Source organism: Dermacentor variabilis, chromosome 1, assembly GCF_050947875.1.
Source record: "Dermacentor variabilis isolate Ectoservices chromosome 1, ASM5094787v1, whole genome shotgun sequence".
Classification (NCBI taxonomy): domain Eukaryota; kingdom Metazoa; phylum Arthropoda; class Arachnida; order Ixodida; family Ixodidae; genus Dermacentor; species Dermacentor variabilis.
The window spans coordinates 148,592,742-148,614,283 of NC_134568.1; the positions used below are offsets into that span (position 1 = coordinate 148,592,742).

The following is a 21,542-nucleotide window of genomic DNA, read 5'->3' on the forward strand; positions in this document are numbered from 1 at the left end:
TGGTGACCAAATTCCTAGCTACATGACATGGTGCTTTCGTGTACTTTGCACATATGTAAGGTTCTACTAAATGCTCTGTGTCCTATTTCATTCCGTAAACACTGTACATGAAGAAACCAGACTGAACGAGTGATATGAAGAGTGAATGAATGGGTGATCATATTTGTGTCCTTGTCCTTATCTCCTTATGCTAGTGCAAAAATCACCGAGCTCCACCAACAAGCCCAATTTCAAGTATTGGCTAACAGACCTCGCTGGATTATAAGATGTAGTTTTTGAAATTCTGATCAATGGAGTACTGATGTCAGTGTGTAAGTCAGGCTGGCAGTTGGTAGAACAAAAGAACTGCTGTGCCATTCAAAAACTTGCCTTGTGGCCTTAATTGCATGTGTAGAAACTTATTCCAGAATGCACATTGAAACATATGCAGGTAAAAAGAGTGGTTCCATTGGCTCTCACTCCCTACACCCATTCTTGTTCGCAAACAAGATACTGGACTCCATGGTCTACTGCCTATTATATAGACTGTCAACCTCTAGGGAAAAAACAAATGAGAAAGTAAAAGCAGAGGTTATGTTCATCAATATTTAACAACTCTGTTAGAAATTCCGCTGCGGTAGCTTAGTGGCTATGGCATTGCACTGTAAAGCTCAAGGTTATGGGTCCAATCCAAGCCACGGAGACTACATTTTGATAGGGGTGAATTGCAGAAATGCTCTGTATTACATTTAGGTGCACTTTAACCCCTTAAGTGCCATACAAATTTAAAAAAGAAAGATTTTTAAAGTGCACAATTTTTTAGACCTGAATATTTTGCACCAGTTCTTTCTAATATATATAATGTTACGTGTAGCTTATGTACAAGTCTATTTACAATATATTTACACGGTGGCAAAGATGGCGACGCTATATCAAGCGGGGCCACGTCGTCTTCTTTCTCCTCAGTGCAGCCACACTGTGGCAGCTGTTCCGTAGCATCACCCCCGGCAGTAGAAGCACCGTCCCGGTGCTTAATCTACACATCTGCGGTGAAAGGTGTGTGGTATGGCTTTAGTCTCGCCACGTGAACGATGTCACTTGCAGCCGACGATGACGCTGAGAGGTTGGCGGGGATGACTTCATATGTGACATCGGTCACTTGTCGCACCACACGGTATGGGCCAGTGTAGCGCGACAGCAGCTTGTCGGAAAGGCCCACACGTCGAATGGGTGACCAGAGAAGCACCAGAGAACCCGGAGTAAAGTGTATGTCGCGATGGCGGCAATCATAGAGGCGTCTCTGATGCTCCTGCAAGGCGTCAAGACGGGTGCGGGCAAGCTGGCGCGCGTGGTCGGCGTGTGTGAATGCGTCGCGGGCGTATTCAGTGGCTGAACGTGTGGCCGAGGGCAACAAAGTGTCTAAGGGCAACGCGGGTTCTCGGCCGTATAGGAGATAGAATGGTGAATAGCCGGCGGTGTCGTGACATGATTAATTATACGCGAACGTCACATATAGTAAGTGAAGATTCCAGTCGTGGTGGTCGGTCGCAACGTACTTGGATAGCATATCGGTGATGGTCCGGTTGAGGCGCTCCGTGAGGCCGCTAGTCTGTGGGTGGTAGGACGTGCTGAACTTGTGCTTTGTCGAGCAGGAGCGGAGGATGTCCTCGACGACTGCTGACAAAAAGCTGCGGCCACGGTCAGTGAGCAATTGGCGCGGAGCACCGTGCAGTAAAATGATGTCATAGAGCAGAAAGTCAGCAACATCAGTAGCACAACTTGTCGGGAGGGTTCTGGTGATTGCGTACCGCATAGCATAATCAGTAGCGACGGCGACCCATTTATTTCCGGAGCCCGAGAGAGGAAACGGTCCAAGAAGGTCTAGACCAACACGGAAAAAGGGTTCCGGTGGGATGTCTATCGGCTGGAGACATCCAGCTGGAGGTGTGGAGGGCTTCTTCCGGCGCTGACAGGGCTCACAAGCGGCAACTTAGTGCCGCACGGAGCGGGCGAGACCCGGCCAATAGAATCGACGGCGTACACGGTCGTATGTGCGCGAGAAGCCCAAGTGTCCAGCCACGGGAGCGTCATGAAGTTGTTGGAGGACAGTCGAACGCAGGTGTGATGGAATTACGAGCAGAAGGTCAAGGCCGTGTGGATCGAGATTGCGGCGGTATAGTGTCCCCTCCTTAAGGAGAAACATCCGAAGAGAGGAGTCACCAGGCATTGACTCCGGATGGTTGATGAGGGCTCATAATGAAGGATCGCGGCGTTGCTTGTTGCCGATTTCAAGCAACTGGGACACAGAGAAAACGCAAGCGATGGTGTCCGCATCAGCCGGGTCGTCGACGGGGTAGCGGGACAAACAATCGGCATCCTGGTGCAAGCGTCCCGTCTTATATACCACGGAGAAGGTATATTCTTGCAGGCCTAACGCCCAGCGAGCGAGTCGTCCCGTGGGGTCCTCGAGCGAGGATAGCCAGCAGAGCGCGTGGTAATCAGTGATGACACAGAAGGGGCGTCCATACAAGTATGGACAAAACTTGGCAACAGCCCACACAAGAGCGAGGCACTCGCGCTCTGTGATTGAATAATTGCGCTCGGCGGGTGATAGAAGTCGGCTAGCATAGGCTATAACGCGATCATGTCCATGCTGGCTTTGTGCTAACACTGCTCCTATGTCGTGACAACTGGCATCAGTGCGAACTTCCGTTGATGCAGACGGGTCAAAATGGGCCAGAATTGGAGGCGTGGTAAGGAGAGTAGTGAGCTGCGAAAAGGATGCAGCATGGTTAGGTCCCCAAGAAAATAGGGCGTCTTTCTTCAAGAGGTCGGTAAGGGGACATGCGATGGTAGCAAAATCCTTCACAAAGCGTCGGAAATAAGAGCACAGCCCTACGAAACTACGAACGTCCTTGGTAGACTTGGGAACAGGAAAGTTCGTAACAGCGCGAATTTTGTCCGGATCAGGTCGCACGCCTCTGGTGTCCACGGATCGTATCAATGCTGGTGACGTTCGTAAACACCAGTAAAGTGAAGGCGTCGTCAGCAATCCCTTTGAGGACATGATTAACCTTATCGTTTTCAGACATGGTCGGGTCAGCCTTGGCACAAAGGGCCAAGACGTCGAGAATGTAGGACACGTAGGACTCGGTTGACGTCTGTACACGTGTGGCAAGGGCTTTCTTGGCATTGACTTGACGACCGAAGGGATTGCCAAAAAGGTCGCGGAGCTTCTCTTTGAAGAGATCCCAGCTTGAGATCTCTTCGTGAGTCTGGAACCATGCAAGTGCAGCTCCGTCGAGGTAGAAAAGAACGTTTGCAAGCATAACAGTCGGATCCCACCTGTGACTGGTGCTGACACGTTCGTATAAGCGGAGCCAGTCGTCAGCATCAGGACTGCCGACTCCGTTGAAAACACCAGGATCCCGATAGGGGGAAACGGCGACGTAGGTCGGGGCTGCAGGCGGAGACGGTTGCGTAGATGAAGTGCCGCCAGCAGGAGCCGTTGCGACTGCTGCGAAGCTCCATGACGGGTACGGGGAACGTCCACCTCCACCATATAATGTTACGTGTAGCTGATGTACAAGTCTATTTACAATATATTTACATGTAGACCAACAGTGGCAAAGATGGCGACGCTATATCAAGCGGGGTCCCGTCGTCTTCTCTCTCCTCAGTGCAGCCACACTGTGGTGGCTGTTCCGTAGCATCATATATACACACACTCACCGTAAATGACTTGCACTTTTACTGGTTTTGTTGTAAAAAGTAGCAAAAGTTATTGTGTAATATTTATATGTCAAAATTACAAGAAACTGCGCATATACCAGACTTGTACACATTCCGGAAAAATTAAGCAATTACAATGACTTCATTCAAAAATGTAAATGATTAGAGCTACCAATTACTGTTCCACAAAAGTAATTGAAGCATTACACAGTAGTAGTCAATTAATTTTATATTACTTTCCTCCAAACTTCTATTAACATTGCATAGGCACGGTAAACGGAACAAGTTTGCCTGGCATTCAGTGTGTCCTGTGCAGCCCTTCATAGATTGCTTGCCTGCACTAACACTTGCTTTTAAAAAATTCTGTGGATCATTGTCCTTTTTCCTTGTAAGGACATCAGCTGCAACCCTGAAAAATTTGGAGGACACTTAAGCTTCACCTTTAAAAGTGGAACGTAATAACATTCAAAGATCCCTGACTGCTTTTCATGCTTCCCGGCAACTGCAGCATATGTAACTGAAATGTTTACCTGGAAACGCTGGTGGCGAACGCTTTGCACAAAGGCAAACTTTCTGGTAGAACCACGGCCTTTTATGTGGGCCAATCTCCCATTATTGTTTTGTGCTTTTAATATTTCAGTCTGAAAAGATCTAACGTAAAAGGTATGCGCTGCTGGCATTTTTTTTTCCATCGCATTTGTGGGCTGTCATTCTCAAAATAGTGAAGAATAACTTTGCAAAGAATGAAAGACAATTTGTGAGCAACTTTCGTGATAGAAGAGTGGTTGGGTATGCGTGGTTCAGAATGATTTTTGCGAAAGGACAGTCGACACTGGGCGCCGACGCTGGATTTTCTGCGACACAGGGCCCTTGACGCTGTCGTGTTAATACTTCCGCGAGGAGGAGGAAAAAGAGGGAGGTTAGCCACTTCACTTGATGTGCACACAGGGTGGTAGGGTGGTGTTGCAACGTATACGGATTTTGCACACAGGATAGTGGTTGCTCAGCATTTGGGTCCTCTATGAACAGCAGCACTTCAGTGTTGCTCGGACTTTGAGAAGACAGTCCCGGTTGGACCAATGGAAAGCTGAAAAGTTTGTCCGTATGTGATTTCCTTGCTATGCCCTCCTAAATTGCCTTCACCATTGAAAACAAGAGGAAGGCGGGAGATGTAAATTCAAGACGATGAGCAAAGTGAGAACAAAGTGAAAGCAGGAGCCAACGTTTCAACAAGTGGACTTGTCTTCTTCAAGCCGACATATGCTTTCCTCGCCACATCATATCTAGGTTGGGTTCTTCTAAAGGGGAGAGGGCGTAAGGTGGGTGGGTGCAGAAATCAGTGAAGGTGTGTTAGCGACGAGGGTGTCGAATGGAGAATAAAGGAGTGCTGTGCACAAAACCAGTGTCACGGCCATCTGTCAATCACGTGTCAGCCGGCGTGCACAGCACCCCTCTATTACCTGTTTCCCTGGTGGTCGTAGGCTATCCTGTCTCTAATATAAGGAGCGACAGAAACCGGTACTCGTGAAAAAAAAAAATAAAAGAAACTATTGAAGTGGAATAAATAAATAAATAAAAGAAAACAAAATGGAAAGAAAGGGAAAGAAACACTAATGCAACCAAACTAAGTGTGGTTGCCTATAGCTTGAAATTTAGCGTAGTGAATGGATTCTAAAGCTCCCTTTGAAACGTTTATGCCTATTGGTTGCAATGTCTTGAACTTGTGGATAAGGTATGATTCTCTGTATTTTCTTTCTCATTCAGAACGGAAATTTGACTGCCATATGTAAAGTTTAAGTTCATTAAAGTTATGACCTGGTTCGTTGAAAATGCTCGGCGACGGCTTTGTCAAGCTTTTTAGCTGTGTCCACGTGATGTCCGTTTAATCTGACGTTCATATTAATTGTCCCGTTTCACTGATATGTTGTTTCTTACAGAAGGAACATTCAAGCATATAAATCCCATCTGAACCTGTTCTGACTTCATGTGTATGTGTATGTGTATGACTTCATGTGTTTATTTGCGGTGCTTTTAACGTTAATGTCACTTTGAAGGTGCCTGCAGGTTTTGCACTTGGAGCGACAACATGCTTTAATTTCGGGGAAATGATGTTGGCTGACTTTTGCATGCACTAACATGTCTTCAAAGTTCCTGTTGTGGCGATAGGTAAACTTCGGTACATACGGGAACACTTTTCTCAGGCGCTCGTTACTTGATAATATTTTGTGGTATTTTCATAGGATGTTGTTTGTTTGGGAGTGCATTAGAATGTTTTGTTATAAAGGCTGGCCGTCTGTCAGATTCTGGATTCTGATTCTGGCTAATTCAGACTGTCTCTCCAATCTTGATGCGACATCATGAGCTCTGTCAAGAGCAACTTGTGGATTGTTTCTTTCTGCTAGCGTTCTTTTAAGGTAATTTAGGTGGTGGATATAATCGTGGTCTTCGCTGCAGATTCTTCTTATTCGTTTCGCTTGTCCAACAAAAATTCCTTGCTTGCAGTGTCGCAGGTCAACAGCATCAACACCAACCAAATCCTTTCTGACCACGCTATTCAAGTTACTTTGGATGTTTGTGCCCTTTACACTAACATACCCATGAGTGAAGGAATTGAAGCAGTTTCGAAATCCCTGCAATCAATCCGCAAGTGCACGCTCCTAAAGTTTACCTGCCGCTCCTTAGGTTAGTTATCATGCTGAACTATCTCGAATTTGATTCTATTCACTACCTGCAAACTTTCGGCACTAGCATAGGAACAGCATTTGCACCCACATATGCGAACATTTTCATGGGACAGCTTGAAGCAGACCTGTTGAAATCCTATCCTCTAAAACCCCCACACCTATCTTCGTTACATTGACGACATATATATAATATGGGAACACGGCACAAGCGTGTTAACCGACTTCATTACCCATTTCAATCGCTTTCACCTCAGTATTACATTTACTGCTCACCACACTCCTAGTCAGATCAACTTCCTCGACACAACGGTCTACATAGAAAATGGAAAACAGAACGACACTTTACCGGAAGCCTACCAATAGCCAGCAATATTTAGACTACAATAGTCATCAACCGTGACACTGCAAGCAGAAAATTTTTCTCGGACAAGCAAAACGAATAAGAAGAATCTGCAGCAAAGACCACGATTATATCCACCACCTAAATGACCTTATAACAATGCTAGCAGAAAGAAACTATCTACAAGTTGCTCTCGGTAGAGCTTATGATGTCACGTCAAGATTGGGGAGACGGTCTGAATTGGCGTAGAAACAGCCTATACCAGAATCTGACAGACTGCCAGCCTTTATAACAAAACATTCTAATGCACTCCCAAACATAAACATCCTACGAAAATACCAAAAAATATTATCAAGTAACAAGAGTCTGAGAAAAGTGTTCCTGGATGTACCAAAGGTTACCTATCGCCACAACAGGAACTTTAAAGACATGTCAGTGCATGCGAAAGTCAGCCACCATCATTCTCCTGTAATAAAAGCATGTTGTCGCCCCAGGTGCGAAACCTGCAGGTATCTTGAAAGTGACATTAAAATTAAAACTGCAAATAGTTATACACACAACGTCAAAACTAGCTTTACCTGCACAAGTTCAGATGGGATTTATATGCTTGAATGTTCCTTCTGTAAGAAACAATATGTCGGTGAAACGGGACAATCAATGAATGTCAGATTAAACGGACATCGCGCGGACACAGCTAAAAAGCTTGACAAAGCCGTCGCTGAGCATTTTCAACCAACCAGGTCATAACTTTGACGAACTTAAACTCTACATATTGCAGTCAAATTTCCGTTCTGAATGAGAAAGAAAATACAAAGAATCATACCTTATCCACAAGTTCAAGACATTGCAACCAATAGGCATAAAATTTTCAAAGGGAGCTTTAGAATCTATTCACTATGCTAAATTTCAAGCCATAGGCAACAACACTTAGTTTGGTTGCTTAGTGTTTTTTTTTTCCTTTCTTTCCTTTTTTTCCTTTTATTTATTTATTCCATATCAGAATTTTTTAAATTCATTTTTCTCACGAGCACTTTTTTCTGCTGCTCCTTCTATTATCTCTTTCAGAGACACGGTAGCCCACAACCACCAGCAAAGCAGGTAAGAGAAGTGTGCTGCACATGCTGTTGACTCGCCAGCTGACACACGGCCGTGTCACCGGCCTTGTGCACAGCACTCCTTTATTCTTAATTCGACAGCCTCGCCACTAACATACCTTCGCCTATTTCCGCACCCACCCACCTTACACCCTCTCTCCTTTAGAAGAACTCCACCTATAAATACTGTGGTGAGGAAAGCATATGTCGCCTTGAAGAAGACGAAGTCCACTTGTTGAAACATTGGCTCCTTCACCATTGGGAAATACCAGCACCTGGTCAATTCATCTGCCACCCTCTGGTGGAGCGTTAAGATGAAAGAAATATTCAGCTACCGGGGTTGCCTGTCTGAACATGCGCATTTGCGAGCCTGCTGCCTGGCACAACCTCGGGCGTTCTACTTCAGGTTTTACCAAATTCAGGTTCTCTAAGCTGCGTCATTTGTTACACCTTGTCTCAACATTAAAGTAACTGGTTAAATGTAATTGGTTAATGAAAAAAAGTAATTGAATTACAGTGAACATTACCGAGTAAACAAAGTAATCATTGTGTTACAAAAACACTGTAGTTGACTACAAATAATTAATTACATGTAAGTCGTCACATACAAGTCTGACATATACACATGTGCAAGAATTGTCTAAAGTTCACGACGAGTTAGGTCATCGTCACCACCAGAGGACGCTCATTGTGATTACGTTTTTTTTTTTTTTTTTTTTTAATAGCCCAGGCAGGACATTAGGCAGTATAATAGCAAGAGCTTGGTGGTGCAACCCACCGCCCCGTTCCAAAGGGGACGCTCATAACAACCATCCATCCATCCAGTTACCTCACCATTGGCAGTTAAGGGGTGCCCCTTATTGAAAATTTTTTATGTATATGTTTAAAACTGCGTAATTTTTTTAGACCTGCATGTTTTACGACAAATTTGTTTCTAAAAAATTTAAGATAGTAAGGATGCCTACTGCATTTTACTGGTCTTGTTGAGAAAAATTAACAAAATTCATTGTGTATTACTTATTTGTCAAAATTAGCAGAAATTGCACATATACACATGTGCAAAAATAGCAAGAAAGTTAACAATGAGTTAACTCGTCATTGGCACGAGAGCACAGTCGTGATGATGAGTTTACCTCATCGTCGGCAGTTAAGAGGTTAAAGAACCCCACATGGTCAATATTAATCCGGAGTCCCCCACTCTGAAATGCCTCATAATCAGATTGTGGTTGTGGCACGAAAAATCCCAAACAATAATTTCCATAATTTCCATTAACTGAATTCCATAAACCATAAACCAAGTTTCCATAATTCCATAAGCACCAGAGACAGAACTGTGAACAGAGAGCTGCAGTTCTTGCATTATCTGAGAATCAGTGTAAGATACAATCATTCTAGTAGCACAGCGCATCGAAAAGAGAGCACAACACATCTTGTAAATACAGTGGTTTTTCTTTAATGTGCCTTACTGTGAGCACAAATAATCCCTCTGCTGTATGAAAATTCAAATGCCTACTTTGAGTGATGGTGCGATTTCAGTGAAAGACATTCACATTATTCAGTATAAGGCTTCAAATGCTACCACTATATCACACTGTCATCTGCTCGCTTGAAGTTGAACTTTAGTACACCGAAATAACATCATTCAAGCTTGTTCAAATATATAATGATATTATACAAAGCAAACATGTCAGCTTTCTGATTTTATACCAACCTTGTATTCGTAGCATAAAGTGTCGTGTTTTTAAACACATATAAGAAGGTAGAAAATTGTGCAGAAACAATTGACTATGATTGTCAGTGTAAGCGAATAGCCCGACTGGACGAGCGAATGTTTTCCTTGCTGAACACTCCACTCCTGCATCTAAACCTCCAAACAAATCAAAGCTTATACACAGTAGCATGTGCATATCAAAGAGCTATAACGTTGACTTTTAGTGACTAATGTGTCCTTCAATTTAGTTGCATGAGAGCACACACCCTTTGATTGGCACCATACTGCAAGTGCGGCCGCCAACTGCAAAGACAGATGAAATAGGCAAATAAAGCTATTCACTTTACTACCCCCCCCCCCAACCATGTCTCTTGAAATATGTCCTTATAGCCTGCTTAGAATAAGATTAAGACAGCTATTCATTTTTGCCCACATGACTTGAGGCATGGCCTGGTCTATGCTGGCCATTGCAAACTTGTCCTGTGGCTTATATGCATCAGGGTGAAATGGAAGGGGCAGTAAGCAGCACTGGTGGATCCAGAGAAGGGAGGCTTCACCTCACCCCCCTGGATCCACCAGTTCCCATAACATGAATATGTTATCTCAGAAAAGGATGTAGTGCTAGATACTCACCATGCATCAGCCTTAGTTTTATGTTTGACTTGAAAGCGTCTTTTCAAATAGTTCCTAACCTTGTTGCTATGTTTTTCTAACATTTTGCAGGCGGCCAGGAATTCTCGTCTTGGTGAATGACACAGATTGGGAACTCCTGGCAAGTGATTGTTTCGTGCTGTGTCCTTGACTCTAGGGTTCTTACATTACTCTTTCTTGAGGTACTGTAAAAAATTGCAGCTGTGATCACTCGGTATGTTAGATATGGGGCACTAAAAGCAAACATTGAATCAGTCTAGACTGTAAGGTCGCCCTTTTAGAAACCTCACAATATTTGTTTTATGCCAGATGACTTCTAGTTGCTGTGAAAATCATCGCATAAGGAGCTGCTGAAGTTTTTTGCAATTCGTCCGTGACTATCGGGACCATTTACATGAAATCATGTGCAGTACTCACGCTCTGACACCTACGCTCTGCTGTATGCTATGAACTGCTTTGAGTCAAAGGGCCTATGAGGAAAAGGTTCCTTATTCTTTCATACAGTTCCAACAGGGTGCTGTGAAGAGATAGCATCAATTAATTGTTCCATAGAAAATAATCCAATCACGCCTCATCATTAGCCTATTTCAGTCCAATGCAGGATCAAGGACTGTCCAAACTGTATTCAGTTACTCCTGTCCTACACCAGCCAACTCCATCTTACTCCTGCAAATATCCTAATATGATTATCTATTTTATTATGCCCTCAACTGCATTCCCCTTTCCCTGGCACCCATTCTGTTTGACTAATGGGCCACTGTTTTGTCTGTTCTGTGCATTACATTAGCTGCCTTACTAGACCTCTTCCTCTTAATCTCTGATAAGACATCAGCTACCCATGTCTACTCTTAAATCCGTACTGCTGTCTTCCTGTCTGTTAATGTTACACCTATTATTGTTTATCACTTCATGGACGCTGATTAGATTCTCTTTCACGTTGAAATACGACGTAACTAATCTTTCTATTTATGGTTGGCTGCTGTTTACTAACTACAAATGGGACATCACCACCATTCACATTTCCTGTTTACATCATTTTCTTGCTTATAAAAGCCCTGTTCTTAGTGAAAGTGGTACTTTGGACATTTTGAATCGCTAATTTATCACTTCAGCTTGATTCAGTGTTTGCCTTTAGTGTTCCCTTAAGGTGAAAACCAAGAAGGATGTCTTTCACATAGATGACCACATAGCATGCAAATATAATGATATGAAGTTTTGTGACAAATGAATGAGAAGTTGCAATTTTAAGCATATCTCCTTCAGACATAAAATAATTTAGACCGATTAAAATTTAATTTTAGAACATTTAAAATAATTAACACATATTCATCATGAAGTTGAGAGTATGACGGAAGCCCGTCTGGTCGGGATGATGCATACTTAAAAGGAAGAGGTCTGGACACCGACCAAAAATGGTTTAAAATAGTTATTTACGTTTCGGCTCCCCTGCCGTTCCTGGATACCCTTGTGCAGCGAGATGGCCCAAACCTGTTATTCAAGGTGTTTAGGAAGCACACTCACACGGGCCGCTACCTAAACTACAAATCGGTGCACCCTGCTTTGCAAAAGAGGTCTGTTGTCGGCTCTCTTCTTTGTCGGGCAAAAAACGTGTGCACAACAGCGGAAGACCACATGGCGGACAATGCACTTGTGCGGAAGGAATTAATGGCTTGTGGATACCCTGAGTACGTCATTGACTCAGTAGGGCGCTAGCTGGCTCGCACAGTACCCACCCAGCCTGGACCCCCCAAAAGACGGGCTTCGATTCCGTACGTCCCCGGCATAAGCGAGACTCTTGCACGCGTCCTGCGGTCATATGACATGCAGGCTGCGCACGTGCCCTCCAGGAAACTTAGACACGAGCTCGTGCGTGTGAAAGACCCTTTGGAAAAAGACAAGTTCCCAGGCGTGGTGTATGTCATTCCGTGTGCGGACTGTCGGTATGTCTACGTCGGTGAAACCGGCAACTTCAAAACAAGACTTAAGCAACACATGAATGACGTCCAGAAACGACATGTTGCATCGAATGCCTTGGCCGAACACTGCGCAGCCACATCACATAAGATTAACTGGGAGAAATCTCGTGTGATTGCCAGGGAACGAAATCATTCTTCGCGTATTTATCTTGAGTCCCTAATCATCCAAACCACGGTGCACACTCTTAATCACAACGAAGGCAATCTGCCGCCCATGTATGCCAGGTGCCTTAATCATGTTTTCAGACGAACATAAAAAGGGGCGCCAGCTCTGCCGCTTCTTTCATTGTGAACAAGGCTCCCGTGAGGGAGCCGAAACGTAAATAACTATTTTTTGGTCGGTGTCCAGACCTCTTCCTTTTAAGTATACATATTCATCATCTTCAGCATTATTCAAACCAATAAACGAAGGGGTAAAGAATTTCGATTTTGTGTGTGTGTGTGTGTGTGTGTGTGTGTGTGTGTGTGTGTGTGTGTGCGCGCGCGCGTTTTATTGACTCCGCAAATGGGAACTCCACATCTGAATGTCAGTTATTTACAGTATAGGAATGAAATAAACTTATTTCGTGTTCAGTGTGCTTAGCAAGCAACTAGTCACTTCTGAGAGCTGCCTGGCATAAATTGTTGCTGTCAAAAAATATAGTGAGAACCCACTACGTGATGCCTATGGTGCCACAAGCAACCATGGGGATGTCTCGTTGAAATATTTTTTCTAAGATGTTTTACACATATTGATTTTGCAGCTAGTCCAGAGTGCCTTAAAATAACGGAAGCCTTTTTACATATTATGTTGTTTGTGCAGTTGTAGGCATATCAGCCAAAAGGGATATGATAACGTTTTATGAACTCAAACATTGTAGAGTTAACATTAACAAAATGGTTATAAATGTGATTACAAGTGCATCGGATATAGCTATATGATTCACTTCTTTTGTTCATCCTTTGTTCCTCTCTTTTTATGAGATGACTGTACTGGGATGATCATGGCTAAATTCAGAGTGCTAACTACTGGGACACAAGCTGAGTAGCTTAGCACTGAAATTAATAACATAGTAAATGAACTGCCAGTGTCATATATATATATTCTTTAATGATACACATGTTGCAGGATTGTGTGTTTCTGTATAATGGGTATGTGTTTTCTTTTACTGATGTCATAGAGTGTCTGACTTTATTTTCCTCCTTTGTTAACCCTTATTTGCCACATTGTTAACTTATTCATTTATTGCTTCTTTTCACTTACAGGGTGGACTTGACTATGAAGTCAAACCAAATGACACTGTGCTTTTTATATCAACACTGCATGGTGGATAAACGTATATGCAGGCCAGAAATATAACAGTATATGTAGGTGACTACATTCCCTTGCAAAAATGAATAATAATAAAATAAATACCAATAATAATACACAAAAAGCTGAAGCACTTGCTCATAACCATGTCTAGTAAGAACTGCCATGAATTTGAGTTAAATGGGCAGTTCTAAGCATGGAATTATTACAGATTAAGTTATACATATTTTAGCCAAGAACTGACAGTCTTGCATTTCTTGCTGAATCTTGCCATTCTAGCACATTCTTTCTGTGAACTGAATGTCACCAGCCAGCTCAATAAAGCAAAGCAAACAGACTTCACAACTCAGTCAAGCTTGTAATCTTGCCCTGGACTTTTTCATTCCAGGCCCAGCACTGCACCAGCTAAACCACAAGTCCTCTGGCATCAGCTGTAGGCTTTGAAAAGGTGCAGCATCTTGAAAATTGTGCAATGAAATTTGGAAAATGAAACACCTGATCACAAAAAGGGTGTGTGGTGATGCTTGCTTATGGCCAAATGCAGCAGTAGTGAAAAAGCACAGATGCCGGTGATGATCAAAGAAGGAACAGATTTAATGCATATAGAATAAGTTTTATTTCTATGGGCAGATGATGGTGAAGATCAAATAAAGAACAGGATTGAATGCATATAAAAGAAATTTGATTTCTGTTGGGTACCCCGACATTCGGAAACTTATTGCAGCAAAGCTGCTGACTTGTTGGCAGGTTTGACATCTGACTCCTTTCCTTCTCAAGCTAGCTGTACTACTGGCAGTGGCCCCAGTTCCAGCGGCATTGGTAGCTTCAAAGCCATAAGCCTGTCCTTGCTGCAACTTATTGCCAGAACCTTGCTTACCCCTGAAACGTTAAGCTACATTGCTCATTTCAATGTAAACATGCTTTTAACACTTTTGCAGTACATATCACATAACTTTTTTTTGTGCTTACACAGATGTGCATTCACATTGAGCCTTCGTAATTCAATGTACTTTTTTTTTTCCAACTGAGCTTACAGCTGAGAGAAGGATTTGTTTTTAAAAATGTAGCCTCACTCAATTGTGGATCACTCCGCATCCCTTCATTTGATGTGAACATCTTGGACTTGCTTTACTTTTTCTTTTTTTATTTATTGTAGACTCATAAAGCTACAGTTGGTATCTTTGAACCAAATGCTCACATTTCCTCTTTGTCGATATGTGGTATGTGCCATTAGCACTTCACAAATGAAAACAATTGAAAGCTTCTTGGCTTCTCCTCGGCTGATAAAACACGATGATGCCTCACACCAGGTCAAGAGTTTGTTTTGCAGGTTCAGGCAGCCACATTCTGACAGAGGCGAAACACACCAAGGTGCATACACATCAGTTTTGGAGACCTGTAATAAATGATGTTGCTAATGGTAAGGCCTGGAGCCGCTAACTACGCTGTCTGTCATAGCCCGAGTGGCGCCTCATAGAAGTCGAGGCTAATCAGATTAGTCAACAACACCACGATTCTCAATGCCAACGTTGCCATAAACTTACGAGCATCATAAGAACACATGCTCGAGCGCACGTCAGAATACTGTACAGCACCGTACCCGAAGCGCATAGCAGTTCAACATTCTAGCAGGTTTCGGATCAAATCCGTTCAAGTTGATCTTGCGACACTGACGCACTTTGTTCAGAGCAGTCATTGCCCATATAGTACAATGCCAAGGTGATGGTAGTGGTATCCAAGCGGCGCCCTACGGCGTTCTGTAAACATGTGAGTGCGGCCTCGCAGTACGAGGCAAACTGCATCTCAAGAGCAACAGTCCGTTAAAATTCCGCACGAATTTCGGATGTTGTAAAACGTCGTCAGTGTACTTTTATGTTCACTGCAGGACGACGGCCTTTACCAGCAATCTTTAATTACCCCTTACCTGCGCTAGCTGACTCCAAGTTATGCCTGGAAATTTCCAATTTTATTACCCCGCCTGATTTTCCGCCTTTCTTGACGGTGCTTTCTTTCCCCTAGCACCCACTCTGTATTTCTAATGGACCACCGATTATCTGCCCTATGAATTACGCAGCCTGCCCAGCTTCTATTTTTCCTCTTAATTTCACCTACCACTACCCCGTTTGCTTTCTGATCCCCATCGCTCTCTTACTCATTCTTAGCGTTAGGCCTAACATTTTTTCATTCCATCACTTGTTTGAGCAGTCCTTAATTTATTCGCAAGTTTCATTGTTAACCCCCAAGTTTCTGCCCCATATGATAGTACTTGAAGAATGGAATGCTTGTACACTTTTCAATGACAGAGTGAGCTCCTGCAATCACCCATTTGGGTCTGCAGTCACTTGCAGACCCATTTTCATTCTTTTGTAAGTTTCCGTCTCATGATCAGGGTACCCTGTGAGAAATTGATCTAGATAATCTTACTTCTGTACATACTCTAGAGGCTGACTGTCGATCATGAATTCTTGTTTGCTTGACAGGTTATTCAGCATGACCTTTGTCTTCTGCATATTATTGTTTAGCATATTATTCTTCAACTACTCTTACACTTTCTCGGTTAAAGTCCTCAATCAATTATTGCAATATGTCCGCAGCATTGCTGAACAGGAGAATGCCATCAGCAAACTGAGGTTGCTCAGATATTTGCCGTTGATCATCGCCATTAATCCTTCCCAGTCTAATAGCTTGAATACTTCTTTTAAGCATGCAAATTAATATAATTGGAGAGATTGTGTCTCCTTGCCTGACCGTTTCCTCTATAAGTATTTTGCCCCTTGCGGCTAATTAAAACATGCGAAGCCGGAACTGTCACTGAGGCAGAGTCGAAGCCTGAGAAGTTGTGGATGCATGCGCTGTGGCTGAACGTAAATGTGGAAGTTACACATATATGAAATAATTGAGTTGTCAGCCGTATGCTGCAAGCACCGCAGCCTTGATGTGAAGTTCTTTCAGTCCTTCAGTACAATCCATATGATATGCACTTATACCGCTAATAACACACAAATGTTGTATCTTCGTCCAAACTCACTGAATTAAGGAATTGAACTGTGTGCTGCTGAGAGAGCTCACAAGGCAGCATGATTTGAGCGATGTAAATGCTGATCTTGCTGATATGACACGTTTTAGTGACCGGCGTTTTCAGGTTGTCGTTTTGAGCTTACTACTGCATAGCAGGCACAGAGCACAGGGTTGCCAGGTCCAAAAAGTAAAAAGTAGCCAGTTCATTGCAGTGCGTGAATAGTAGCCAAAAAAATGTCGCCATGCTGCCGCAATGGCCAATCACTTAAGAAGTACACATTGCTGTAGCCAATATGAGCTGCTCGTTTTGGAGATGTTATGTAGAGGCCTTCAACTTATTTAAAATGTGACTTTGGGGGTCAAACTAGAACTGGTGGCTCCGTATTTGTATTGGGGAACTGTTATCCCTGCATAAATAATTAAGTAAACGCAAGTAGTTGTCACTAACTCTAGTACCAGCAAACATGTTGTGTGAACAATTGTTGCTCTTTAATTGTTTGTCAAAAGAGAGTTTTAGAATAGGGGCCTCAAAGAGCTTTGCAGTTAGCTTTTGGGCACACAGGAGTGAAGAGTTTTGAGAATAGGGCTTTGCATTTGCGGGGTAGCGTCTTGTGCTTGCAGCGCCGCTGTGGCATCAAACAAAAGCTATTATAATTAAGTAAAATGTACCATTTTATGATACGAATAATAATTTTGACATTCGTGTTTTTGCATTTAATTACAATTTAGAGGTTATTCTATTATCAGCAAGCAATTAGTTGCGTTTAGTTTTGAATAACCAACTTTACATCACTTCACCAGCCAAGTTAAGCTGTGTTAGGCCTACAAGCCATGAATTCGACAATTGAATTCAGTATTAATGGCGTCTAATGAATCAGTCTTCACAACACATGTTCATTGAGAGGAAGCGATAACCACAGTCACTTCTCCTAGCTTGCAAACTTCACCCATTACCGTGAATAGAACCCATTTTGGTGCTAGGTTAAAACCGTCTCTTCAGTGGGTGCCACCATTGTTGACACAAAGCTTTTGGGGCTCCCGCTAAGTCGGTGAAATAGTGTGCCCGACGCAAAACCCAAACGCAATTTGCATCTCGCTCATGCGCAGTGGCTTCATTGCTATTTCTTTGGGGCCCCAAATGTTTACGGCCCATATTCTAAAACTCTCTAATGTATCCCCTTCCATATCTCAACTTTGCAAGGAAATATCCTATACTAGCCAGGATTTCTTATCACCTAAAAGTTTTTTAGTAGTTTTTATAGCCATGTATCAATGTTTGCTTGCATACCTTTACTCAATCCATTCTAGAACCATAATAAAACTTCAGTTTCCACCTTATTATTTTCTGAGCACTCAACTATAAAAGGAGACGTTCTATGGAATGAAACAAAAGGTGTTTCTGATGAACGAATTTCGTCAATTACAAGGTGGAGGTTGCATCCTCCTTTACAAATACACATGGTGAGGATGGTCGTTGCACATCATGTGTGTCATAAGAGGCGTAGTACAGTTAATTATTCCATTTATTTTTAATATTTTGTCTGGTTTGTCTGTAGTTCTTATAGAAATATGTTGATTTTAAAAGTAGCTATTAGATTTGTTAAAGTAGATTTGTTATTCACAAATCAACCTGAATTCGTCCGCTCCACTCAAGTGCTACCTGGAATAAGCGATCATAATGCTCGGTTTTGTGAAATGAATGCTGAACATTTAAGATGTATTGAAACAGCAAACAGATGAGTATATAACTACGGAAAAACAAATGTAAGCAAGATAAAGCGTTGAATGAGTACCGGATGGTATCTGAAACATGTGCCGACTACACTGAAGTAATTGAACTATGGCTTATATTTAAGGAGAAGATGTTTGAACTGAGGCAGCGCTTTGTTCCGGCATGGGCATTAACGAAAAGAAGAAGTAAGCGTAAACCTTGGTTTACTCGGGAGTTACGCAGTCTTACACGCAAAAGGCAACTAGTTTACAGCAAATATAAAGGAAAGCCAACACGTGAGTATTGGTTGAAGTTACATGAAATTACCGAAAAAATGAAAGTTGCAGTGGCAGCTGCAAAACATTCATTTGGAATTTCAATGGAGTAAAAATTAAATGATAACCCAAAGGAATTCTGGAAACATGTAAAGAGAAATGGAAAAGACACTGCAACTATACCGCCTCTTGTGTCTGGTAACAGCTTTATTGATGATGACGTAGGAAAAGCTGAGTTGTTTAATATGTATTTTAGCTCTGTTTTCAGCTGTGCAATTGGACATGATGATACGAATACCTTGATTTTCCAGCCAGTGATGAGTGTTATGGATGATGTTGTTATTAGCATCAGTGGTATAGAGTCTCTGTTGCAGAATCTGAGGATTGCTAAGGCTGGGTGTCCTGATGACTTGCCAAACAAATTTTATAAACTTTGTGTTCAGTCAGTTGCACCGTACTTGAAGATTATCTTCGAAAAATTGCTTGGTGAATCCTGCCTTCCAGATGACTGGAAGATTGCAAGCATTGTGCCGATTCACAAATCTGGTCCTCGTGACACTGTGTCAAATTATAGACCAGTATCACTAACCTCAGTAGCATGCAAGACACTTGAACATATTTTGTATACTAGTATAGTAGCACGTATGGACGCACATTTGTTGTTTAATCCTCATCAGCATGGTTTTCGAAGGGGCCTATCTTGTACTACGCAGTTGACTGAATTTGTGCACGACCTGGCAGGGGCACTGGACAGGCGTCTTAGCATAGGTAGGACGTTAGGCAGTATGATAGCAAGAGCTTGGTGGCGCAACCCACCGCCCTGTTCCAAAGGGGACGCTCATAACATCCATCCATCCAGCGTGGACTGTGTGCTTTTGCATTTTAAAAAGGCATTTGATGCCGTGACGCACTGTTTACTAATAAAAAAATTGTCCTTTTAGAATATTAATCCTCAAGTGGTATCGTGGGTAAAATATTGCCTATGTTTACGTCAGCAGTTTGTGGTTGTGAACGGTACTGAGTCCCAGAGGGTGCAGGTTGTGTCTGGTGTTCCGCAAGGCTCTGTGTTGGGGCCGCTATTGTTCTTGCTGTACGTGAATGACATTAGTGACGAAATAGTGTCTCAAATGCGGTTATTTGCGAATGACTGTGTTCTCTATAGAGTAGTCACTTGTCACTGTTATGTTGAAATGTTTCAGGAAGACTTGAACCGAATCATAGAGTGGCGCGTCAAATGGAATATGAATTTGAATTTGTCCAAAACTGTTCATATGAAATTCACAAGAAAGAAAAACCCTGATGTGCAACCTTATGTTATTAGGAATATAATGTTGGAACAATATTATTTAACAACAATATTTAGTTGTTTATTTTACTCCTGAAATCAATTGGCACCATCACGTCGATTATGTCGCTGCTAAAGCATGAAAAACCTTGGGATTTCTTCACCGAAATGCAAACACTTTTCCACAGTCATGCAGGGATATTTTGTACAAGACTTATGTCAGGTCGATTTTGGAATATGCGTGTGTAGTTTGGGACCCGCCTACTGGTGGAGATATAAGTTGGAGCAGGTGCAGAACATTGCCTCTCGTTTCGTATCTGGCACATGCAGGGCTCGATACAGTGCATCGCGTACGAAGGAAACACTCAACTGGGAATTGCTCGACACGTGCTGAAAGAAGAGTCTGAAGTTTTTTCATGCTATTTATTATTCAGCTGTTCGGGATGATCGCAAAACGTTTGTACGAGAGCCTTTTCTTAGATCCAACCATGCTGACCATGATTTTAAGGTCCGTGAATTCGTGACAAAAACTGAATTGTTCAGAATGTCTTTGTTTCCTAAAACCATTAGGGAATGGAATAGACTGCGAAGTGATGTTGTGAGGATTGAATCAAATGCTGCTTTCTTTTCGATGTAGATTGTAAATGTGCATTGCTACAGGCTTTGCCTCTTTCTTTTTTTTTTTTAAGCATTTATAACTCCGTCCAGGAGCAGAGGTGTCATATGTACCTCTTCTTGTACCCCCCCCCCCCCCCCAATTGTAATGCCTTGGTGCGGTGGGTTCCTTAATAAATAAATAAATAGTATTGGCAAAAGTACTGAAGTTCTCAGCTACGCTACCCTTACATATATGCATTTTTTTTCATTACAGCGCTCGTCTTTGCAGTGGCAGGCGTCGCAAGCTTGCTGATCTTGTGCACAGTTTTAGCTTTATGAATACACTTTTTTCGTAAGATTTTTTTTATGCCAAAATTTGTTAGTAAGTTTGCTTAGTGAATTCCACCCCTGCGTCGGAGAAGCTAAGAGAGCGCAGAGCCGCCGACCACGCGATCAAGTGCCTTTGCTCGAGCCTTGGATGTGGGTTTTGGAGAAGCCATATGCACTCCAGGCAAATAGACACTATGCCTCGTGGTAGCGTGAAAGAGCAGCAAGAAAACTTAGTCAAGAAGCACATTCCAGAGTGTCAAATGCTGAAAAAAGAAAGGGTCAACAAAGTGTAGATGCTAAACTAGACAAGATCGACATAATTGCATGTGAAATAAAATATGAATTGAGTGAATAATGAACATGAAAAAGAATATCGAAATATAACCAACATTTAATCATCGAATCATTTGGACCACCATGTACGGTACGTCGAGACTTCGTTGTCTCTCTCTCTCGCTTTCTTCTTTTTTGTGTGTGTAAGTAGGGCACATATGCAGTCTGGGGCCGTATGTGCCCCAAGAATGGGCACATTATACCAGTGGCTGAAGTTGTGGTGTGGAACAGGTTCTACTTACCACAAAGTGGGCAAAGTACCCAAAGAATGCTAATCACATTAATACAGAATGCAGAGAACGCCTCAGAACGGGCGCTTCAGCATTCCCTCAACTGTGAAAGAGCGAAAACGCTGGTTGAATCATGGATCATCTGCACTTGAGTGTAGAAGACGAATTCAAGATTGGCATACCAGGTAGCACACAGTCTTAAAAACGCAGATTTCAGGGATACAATGGATAAAACAAATTTCTTACCCTTTTTGACGTCTTAAAGACTTCTCAGACTAGTCAGATTATATCTCATCGTTAAAATC

At 42.6% G+C, this 21,542-nt stretch overlaps 1 protein-coding gene across 7 annotated transcripts in view; it reads left to right on the top strand.

Moving 5' to 3' along the window:
- Urm1 (Ubiquitin-related modifier 1) overlaps positions 1–21,045 on the top strand; it is a 31,422-nt gene extending 10,377 nt beyond the window's left edge. Inside the window, exons 4-7 of one of the 7 annotated variants that reach the window (XM_075697440.1) lie at positions 7,801–7,833; positions 10,264–10,312; positions 13,847–13,906; positions 20,619–21,045. In XM_075697440.1, the coding sequence (XP_075553555.1) occupies positions 7,801–7,833; positions 10,264–10,312; positions 13,847–13,867 (103 nt within the window). In that variant the 3' untranslated portion in view covers positions 13,868–13,906; positions 20,619–21,045. Of the gene's footprint in view, positions 1–7,800; positions 7,834–7,995; positions 8,084–10,263; positions 10,313–13,412; positions 13,809–13,846; positions 14,391–20,618 lie in introns of those variants that run through there. The other 6 variants (XM_075697425.1, XM_075697419.1, XM_075697436.1 and 3 more) reach the window with 6 other exon arrangements.
- Positions 21,046–21,542: the final 497 nt, after the last annotated feature.